This window comes from Lactuca sativa, chromosome 3, assembly GCF_002870075.4.
Source record: "Lactuca sativa cultivar Salinas chromosome 3, Lsat_Salinas_v11, whole genome shotgun sequence".
Taxonomy (NCBI): domain Eukaryota; kingdom Viridiplantae; phylum Streptophyta; class Magnoliopsida; order Asterales; family Asteraceae; genus Lactuca; species Lactuca sativa.
The window spans coordinates 102,372,661-102,382,711 of NC_056625.2; the positions used below are offsets into that span (position 1 = coordinate 102,372,661).

Below are 10,051 nucleotides of genomic sequence, written 5' to 3' on the forward strand. Positions count from 1 at the left end.
CCGAGTCGGTCACTTACTCCTCGACTCGGATCCCGCTCGGACTTGCCGAGTCCCTCCTTGGACTCGCCGAGTCGACCCCTAAACTTTTGGAACAACTTGTGTTCTTTCCAGAAAAGAAATCAATCATTTTTACATTCGTGTATCGACTCATAAACCAAGCAGATCATTATAAGTGTCTTTTTTGCTTCGTAATGTGACGGGGGACCCTGTTTCCTTGAGGAAATGCAGTTTGCAACAACTCAAGAAGCTGATTGAATGAACTATCAGTCCATTTGTTGATCACCTTGATATGCATCAGTTTTGCTAAAAAGTCAAGGGACGAAAACGAACATCCAGGATATAATTTTAATTGGACTTCCTCTAACAGCTTTTGAAATCCATCATCGACACCGCTACCGTCTATATCTGGGTTCCCTTCGTCGCGGTTGATATCATTTTCAATCACACTCCCCATAACATCATCAGTAAAATTGGCCATCTCGTTACTACGCGGTATGTGATCAACAATTGGGTGAGTTGTATTTTCGTCGTGATACTTCCATATAATATAATGTGGACTAAAACCATGTTGAAGTATATGGAATTTTTATTATGGCTAGTAGTATAAATTTATTGACATTACATTCGTTACACAGACATCTGATTTGACCTTTGTTATCGACGTGTGGTTTGGACCTCTCATGAAAAGATTCGAGTCCTTGTTGGAACAAGGTAGAGTTACGGTTTTTAATAGTAGTCCACGTTTTATCAATAGGCATGTTGCAACTGAAACATAAGTTAAGTTTTACTGTTTACTCTACAAGAACTAGAATAGGATTGAATATTTATAAGGATACAGTAACCGTTGAATCAGATGGAATAAAAAACCGGACAACAGGAGTGTAATTACAAGGGTATGCTTCTAAATCCACTTTTTGAATACCTTACCCCATATACAAATGTGTATTACATGATTGACCGTTTAAGAAAAATTCGATAGCATTTCCCCTTTGCTACCGAGGAGCAAAGTGAAAATAACAACCGATAATTTCTTAAACAATCAATCATGTAATACACATTTACATCATAAATGAGGTAAGATATTCAAAAAGCAGTCCCAAAACGGTGACAACCCGAAATTAATTTCTAAATCAATTTCGGACGGGTATTTCTAGGTTTTTGATGATTTAAAAATAAGAGAGTTAAATTAAAAATAACTTACTTATTTATTATATCATTGTAATTGAGCGTCTTAATTTTGATTTTTATTTTTTATTATGACATTATACTTTTGAGGATATTATATATTTGTTATTTAAATAATTTTTTTTTCCATATTTTGATTTTTAATTCCATCTTATTTTGGTTTTTATTTTTCTATTTTCAGTCATTATAACTTAGTAAATTTAACGTCTTAATTTTTCATTTTTATTTTTTCTTATAAATTTGTACTTTAAACGATATTATATATTTGTTATATATATCATCTTATTTTTCATATCTAGTGTCGTCACTTTAGTAGAATTTTAGGTACTTTAAGAACTCACGTCATCATATCCACCAATTGCATATTTTTAAGAACAAGATGAACGTGAAAGATGATTCTTTCAACGATATTATATATTTGCAATTTGTATCATTTTTTTTTTCCATATTTTGATTTTTAATTCCAACTTATTTTGGTTTTTATTTTTCTATTTTGAGTAATTATAGCTTAGTACATTTAGCGTCTTAATTTTTCATTATTATTTCATCTTATAACATTGTACTTTAAACGATATTATATATTTGTTATATATATCATCTTTTTTTTTCATATTTAGTGTCGTCACTTTAGTAGAACTTTTTTGATAAAAGAAATAGAAACGAGGTACTTTTAAGAACTCACATCATAATATCAACCAATTACATAATTTTAATATATAACGTTTTGTATTTTTAGTGTCTCTTAGTTATTACATACGTCTTTTATTTTATTTTTAATTTGTTTTATTTAAAATAGTAAGCTATTATTATTTCTTTATGAATACTATAACTTCATATGTTATCAAAATTTTAATGTAACGACCGAAAAATTCCAACCAATTTAAACTTTTCAACAACCCGATTTCATTAAATTATTACAAAAAGGTTTTCAATAGAATTTATTTAGAGTATTCCCAAAATCACATCACAACATAAACATGAGGAGCGGTACGATCACGCCTTCGCCTTACCACGGTCTCCTGAAGAACCTGAAAAACATTAAACCACAACTGTAAGCCCTAAAGCTTAGTGAAATATCCCCAAAATACCAACCACATATACCATACACGCATAACATGCCATATTATATCCGAACACAGAACAGCCATGCACTTCGGGTCTACTGTGTGACTGGTCCGCCGCACCGGCCAACAGTCCACCTGGTCCACCCTCCGAGTCTAGCCATATACATCGAGTCTGCAGTGTGATTGGTCCGCCCGCACCGAGCCTTCAATCCACTTGGTCCACTCTCTGAGTCTACAGTATGACTGGTCCGCCCGCACCGGGCCTTCAGTCGGCCTGGTCCACTCTCCGAGCCTCGGCACGTCTGGTCCGCCCTCTTGGGGCCTACAGCCTATCCGGACCGCTCGCTGGGCCTTCGGGACAACCGGTCCGCCCTGGGTATCTTGGCCTACAACACAAAGCAGGACCCGCCTCAACCCAACTCCAGTCCAACAACCATGTGCACATAAACATACAATCATATAACAATTCACAGTTAACAAGTCGATCAAACAGATCACATAGCATATCATCATCCTAACCAGGATACCGACCTAACCGGTCACTAGCATAACATCACCCTATATCTCAGGATACCGACCTCAGCCATGTCACTAGCATATGTCATCCTAACTACCAGGATGCAAACATATCAAAGCAACAACATAACAACAAATACCCGGATCTCAATCCGATAAAGGGTCGGCCTTGGTGCCGTAGACCCGGTTGATATAGTGAGGATAACTCACCTCGAAACTGCCGAATGAACAGGTAACCCAAGCTGCTCCGATCACTAATACGATCTCCACCACTGGCCAACCACCAAAACATTGAACTCAAAACAATATCCAACAATTACCAAAATGCCCCTGGAAGTCAACTGGTCAACCCTTGGTCAAAGTCAAAGTCAACCCCTGACTGACTCTACTCGTCGAGTCAACCCGATGACTCGCCGAGTCCCCATGCTCAGAACTTTCCCCAATCCGCGACTCAACTCGCCGAGTCACCCCGAGACTCGCCGAGTCCAACAACTCTGAGTCCTTTCACACTCGACTCACCGAGTCATCCCTTGGCTCACTGATTCATAGCTCAACCAGAAGAAAGGATAGGACCTCACGACCAGACTCGCCGAGTCCAAGAACAGACTCGCCGAGTCCAAGGCTATCTACAACCTACTCGCCGAGTTGTTCTTCCAACTCGCCGAGTTCTAGAACATCTTCAAGCAACTCGCCGAGTACACCCCTGTGACTCGCTGAGTGCCTCTAGATCTCATTCTAAATAGAACCTTCCAGACCATGCAATTGATCCAAAACGTAGATCTAGCCTCCTACAACCCATCCATCACGTAAAGTGGCAAACTTTACGTGAATCCAAAGAGATCTAGGCATTTTACACTTTAGGGTTTGGGTTTGGGACAAGATAGCTTCACCAATCACTTATCAACAAGGACTTTATGCGATTTTGGATCATCACTACTCCAGATCTGAGGTAGCATCCTCAGATCCATCTTCCAATCCCAAAATGACTCATGAAATCCTCCAAAAACCCCAAAACAACCACCATGGATGACAATAAGGGAGAAAGGGTTCAAGACAGAGGATTCTTACCCCAAAGATGAGTCTAAACTGATGTAGACTTCAGATCCACAAGCCCTCTTGATGCTATCCTCGAATTCCTCCAACTTCTCTTCACAAATCCCTTCTTCCAAGCTTTAATCCTCTCAATAATGGAATTTCTCACGATTAGGGTTTTCTCTGGAACTCTCAGGGTAAATAGAGGCTGAAGAGAAGGCATAACATCCTTTAAATAGGGGGCAAACCTCGAAGATTAGGGTTTTCTTCACCCAACACCAACTCGCCGAGTCCAGCCGCCGACTCGCCGAGTTGGCCACTTAACACGCGACCAGAGTCGTGACTCTACTCGCCGAGTCCACCCATGGACTCGCCGAGTTGCTCTGATACATCTTCACTTTGAACCCTGAACTTGCACTCCTGAACTCGGGATGTTACATTTAAAAATAGAATTTATTTGATGATTTTAAATAAAGTTTTCATGAAAATAAAGGTTTATATTTGTTTACCGAAGATAACATCTTCAAAATTGTTACCCATCATTATCATTAATATTAATATACAAGTTAATATTAATAAATATTTCATAAGTCTAAAGTTAGCCCATAGTAGCCTAATAAATATTTACATTTTCACATATATTTTTCATACATTTCATATAAAAATTCCTATATTTTCACATACAATATTCATACATTTCATATAAATATCTATATTTTCACATCAAAATGCTTACAATTCATATACATATATTTTTCACATACATTATTTCATAGAAATACACATACACATACATTTCACATACGAATACATTTATACATACATTTTCATATATAATTCTTTCATACATACACATACACATAATTAGATTAAGAAGTACATTAAGATGTATATTAAGATGTAAGCTTAATTAGGCTTTTCAATATGACACCACCAAAATGTGGTAGCAATACACTAAAATAAACTTAACATGCGTTTTGTTTTGAGGTATTATCAAGAGAGAAAAAAAAAGAACAAGTAGAACCTGCAGTTGCCGGAAAACAGAAAATCGCCGGAAAAGTCTTGTAGTTGCCGGAAATTTGCAAGAGCACCAACGGAGTTTACATAAATCTCAAAAAAATGAAATTAAGGTGAAATATAGGTTAGAAAACAAGAGAAAGATAAAAGAGAAGAGCAAAAGGCACCTTACCAGAGTTTTAATCTTGCCGGAGAACTCAGAATCCGCCGAAAATGGCCAGATATTGTCGGAATTTACTAGAAATTGACGGAAAATGAAAGCCTAGAAGGAGTGGTGGTTTGGGTTGGTGAAGAACACCGGAAAATGATGGTAAACTGCACCAGAAAACGAAGATCGCTGGAGTTTGCGAGAGGAGGGGTGTTAGGCAGAAAATTAGTCGTCTGGGACGAAGGGGCGGTCAAAACGACGCGACCCCTTTAGCGGCGACGCCGAAGCATTAGCGGCGACACGTTGGAGGGAAAAACACACGTCATTATCTGGTGCCTATTAGCCGTCCGATCTAAAAACAATTGAAGGGTCACGATTAAAGTCACGCGGATCAATAACAATAGCGGCGACAGGTCGTTGCAATTAGCGTCGCCGCTATTACTTGACACCAGACAAAACCCTGACCAATGGATCACTGTAACAACCTACGATTAAAAGGCGTGTGGCACAAATGGATCACCGGTTGACCCCTTTAGCGACGATGGAATTAGAGACGACATAGTCCTTTAGTGACGAAATAATTGTGTGTCGCCGCTAAAGGCTTGCGTAGTCGCAAAAACCGTCGTCACTAAAGGACTTATTTCTTGTTGTGCGTATGTGTGTCATAGTTGATGTGTCTCTAAAAACCTATTTTCCGGTAGTAGTCGACACAAGTGGTGTTGAGAGGTAGTCCCACTACTAGAAAAAAGAAATTTAGTGACATAATTTACGTGCTATTAATGGGTAGAAGCTTCAATAATAAATAAAAAATGAGTTCTTGCTATAAACTTGGTAATTGGTTCCTTGCCTAACGCCGTGATATAATGTTTCTAGTAAATCAACGTTCCATATAAACAATGAATTAAACTCTGGTTGCATGTAGGTTTAATGCATTAATCTCAGTGTTTCTATTTAATTAATCAACTTTCCAAAAAAAAGGATGAATTAATCTCGATGTTAAATGTGGACACCCTTAAAAAACATTTGTGTATATCTTCTGAGAGCAACCAATATATAATATCATGGCTCCTTTGACATAACGAGTTGGTTTATGTTTGATTTTAGCCGGTTCATTCATTATGAATAACTACTAAATATATAATTTTCAATCGTAACAAAGATTTAAAAAATTCCCTTAAACACGTTAGTTGTATGTTATCTTTCCAAAACTACTCAAAGTAGTTTCTGTTAAGTTATATTTTGAGATTTCATGCCTTCAGTTCATATAAGATTTCCATTTCGAAATTTATACGCATGCATAAAACTAATTAATTAAAATAAGAAACTTGCGGTGCAAGTAGCAAACTTCAACTATAAATAACCAGTTCGCTTGATGTTACTAGATCATATGGTCGATTAATTCAAGTTAAAGTTTCATACTTCAGAGTTTCTGCTTCAATAAATCAGAATTTTTAAAAGCATTTGTTCATCAAGAAGAAATTGAGAAACGTATTATGGCTACATCTATGCGTTCATACGGGTTGATAGACGCAGATTCCCGGTGCTTGTTCATGTTCAACGCACAGCCAGGTGAGCATCTGCATCTCGATCAACTAATCGGCGTCAACCTCTCTCCAATTCAGGCACTAAAGATCGAAGAGGGTGATGAAGATTTGTGGTGCTTGTTGATTGACCATGAACCTGCTTATTCAACTTTCTGGATGGAAGTGACAATGAATCGTGGATCCATTGCCACTGCTAGATTCGTGGATGGATCACAAGAGTTCGATGATGAAGAGACTATGGAGATTGCAGAGATTGTAGTTGAGTATGACAAGTACTCGAGGTATCTTAGAAAGATATCTGAACTTCCAGTCACGATTATAGGAAAGAATAAAGCCGATGGATCAAAAGAAGGAGAAGGAGAGATTTGTGTGGTTTGTCAAGAAGAATATGAAGCGGGTCTAACGATAGGAACACTCAAATGCGGACATGTGTATCATGAAAAATGCATCAAGAAATGGTTGGTGCAGAAAAACTTGTGTCCAATCTGCAGGTCCACAGCTCTTTCATGAGGTTAATTAATTCCGGTCAAGATTATAGAAGAGTGTCCAGATCAGTAAGCAATGATTTGTGGATGGAGCACAAGTGATCGATGATCAACAGCCTATATATGGAGATTATTGCCAAGTTTAGAGCCTCGTCAACAACAAGAACAAGATGATGATGATGATGATGATGAAACTGAATAAATAGTAGCAGCAGAAGAAGACGAGGATTAAAAATAAGAAGAAGAAGAACAACACGAAGGAAAGGAGATGGAGAAATATGTCTGATTTGTCAAGAAGAATATTACATGGGAGTGAATTTATCGGAGCACTGGAATGGTGGAAATTGGTTTCATCCAAAGTGTGGTGAAGAATAGAGTTTTCATAATAATGTTTAGGGTTAATTTTGACATTTGTCGTTTTACGTAGATGTTTTCAAATACTTGGAAAACAAAAATAAGATTATGTTTAGCAAATTAATGTTAATAATCAAAATCAGCTTTCAAGACATTAATGATAGTAAGCTTTAGGTTTTAATTAAAACTAATTGGTCTACAAAAAAAATAAAAGTATCCATTGATTATTTCACTGCTGCCTACAATCAACATATTATTTTAAAGTGTTTTTTTTTGTATGTTCGAACTTAATGACACAATTCAAATATAATTTTGTTGTGAACGAGTAATTTCACCTTCGTTTGTCATGCAACAAACACTTAATCACTCATACCTGCAATCTTGACTTCATTGTATCAATTTGTTATAAAGTTTTTTCAACAATTCTAGTTGTACCTCCTGCTATAAAACTTTTTCAACAATTGTAGCTGTACCTCCAGCTATGAAACCCTCTGCACTATGGTATAAATAATTATCACAAAAAAAAATAAATAAATAAATAAACAACAAACAAAAAAATAAACAAAGTTTTTGATATCATTGAACTCATTTGCTAGTGCTATTTCCATCTTAGCTTCCAGAAGTCTTCTTTCTAAATCCTTAGGAGCAAATATCCATAATAGAAAGAGAAATAACATATCAAGAGCTGACTCTAGAGATTATAAATATAAGTGCACATACAAAAAAATAAGCTGAACCTCGTATGGTTGAACCTTTACTTCATGTGGTTTATGCCTAGGACTCGATGATCAATTAGACTAAATATAATAGATGCAACAAAGACTATAAAGAGAAAATAAAGAAAAGATTAAATGCAAAGCTAATTTGTAGTTGCTTATGATTATAAATTTTGTTTTTATTGAGAGAATGGTCTTTATATTTTAAAAAAAAAAACTAGTAACCAAATTAAGAGAGTAAGAATAATAATGGACAATTTTCTTTCAAGGAATGGCATTCCTTCTGTATCCTTTGTTGTATCATAAACCAAAGAAAAACAACATTTGTTTGGTAGTAATGGAATGACATTTTACATTCCTTTGTTCATAGCATAAACCTAGGAATGACATTTTACATTCCCTGAAAGTTTGCCCAATGTGACTGGTATTAGCCATGAAAAGCTATTGAGGTAAGATCTAAGCACAATAAATTTGTAAAATTTTCAAGATTATACAATACTATACAGGGGCGGAACAAATACACAATAAGTAGGGGGGCTGGAATCAAATTTTCAAAACATAACAATATAGACAAGAAAATTTATTTAAAATTTTGCACTCAAAAAATATAACTTATCGATGTATTGCCAATCAAAATGGATTTTAAGTCATGTTTCAAATAACAAAACCAAAAATCATTTAAAAACTCTACCAGTCTACCTTATATTTTATTCTTAATTTCTTTTTTTACAAAAACTAAGGCTCATATTATAAATAAAGAATATATACAAATTTGATTTTAATACTTACTCTTAGTTTATACCAATAAATAGATACATATTTTGATGTTTCTAATTACTTTTACATTTTTACGATACCAAATAGTATAGTATAATTTGTCAGTGAACATTAAATAAATAATAAAACTTCTACAAGTTTACCCTATTGCCTATATCACACTTTACAAAGTTGCAAGATAATATCTAAAGATATTCCATATCTATTAATTCAATGATAATATCATACTTTTGGTGGGAGAAGAGAAAGAGAAAAAAAGAGAGTACTGTTTTCAGCTTCTTATGGAGAGAAACCGAAGAAGGACACGGAAGGCAGGCAGATGGAAATCAGATGTTTTTAACCTCAGGTTTTGTTAAACTCCAGCAGAGAGCAATAATTGAAGGAAATCATGCGAAGAAGGTAATCGACTGGGAGCTATAAATTTTTTGGTTTTCTTAAACTCAAGGTTTGAGTCAAGAATTGTGTAAATATGATTAGAATTTGGATTAGTTTTTATAGGGTTTTGGTTTCTTAATTTTCCTTTTCCTAATAAAACAAGATCTCTCTTATTTTTAGCAACGATTTTCAGATTTTTTTTGGATAGTTCATGGTTATTTTGTTTAGACTTTTTGTCAAGAATTGTTGGGTGACTTTATAAATATATTATGCATAGCTGGGTATTAGGAAGCGCAAAACCAGGGGGGGCATGGCCTCCCCCAGCCCCTCTTACGGTCCGCCACTGATACTATATTTTAATCAGAAAATGTTGATTTACTCCATTAAGACGTTATATTTTACACTATAACCATTTAATCAAACTCATTTTTTTTTCTATTATTTATAATTGTATTACTTTTAACATTAAACCATGATTGTCAAAATCGCGATCACAATTGTAGGATCATACGATCCTACGATCCCAAGTATGAAAAACAAGTCGGATCGTAAATGGATTGTATTTGGGACAGGATCGTACGATCGTAAGTAGGATCAGAATCCGATCCGATCCTACCTTACCTTGATTTTTTTTTTTTTTTTTTTTGCAAATTAATTTTTTTTACAACCTTATGTCTTTTACCCTTTACCAATTTACCCTCTATCATTTTGCGTTGTGACTTGTGACTAATATTTTGAAGTTTTATTACTTTTGAACGAAAAATTTAATATTTGAAATATTTTTCATGTTTTAAAATTATAAATTAAAATTATGTTTTATTTTGTAAGATCTTAGGAT

At 35.3% G+C, this 10,051-nt stretch overlaps 1 protein-coding gene across 1 annotated transcript; it reads left to right on the top strand.

Moving 5' to 3' along the window:
- The first annotated feature begins 6,455 nt into the window (after positions 1-6,455).
- Positions 6,456-7,016, top strand: LOC111915419 (probable E3 ubiquitin-protein ligase HIP1). Its single transcript, XM_023911077.2, has one exon. It carries the CDS (start codon positions 6,456-6,458, stop codon positions 7,014-7,016), a length of 561 nt encoding a protein of 186 aa, XP_023766845.2.
- Positions 7,017-10,051: the final 3,035 nt, after the last annotated feature.

Excerpts from the sequence above, each read along its gene's own strand:
- LOC111915419 (XM_023911077.2), top strand. The coding sequence starts at position 6,456 with ATGGCTACATCTATGCGTTCATACGGGTTGATAGACGCAGATTCCCGG.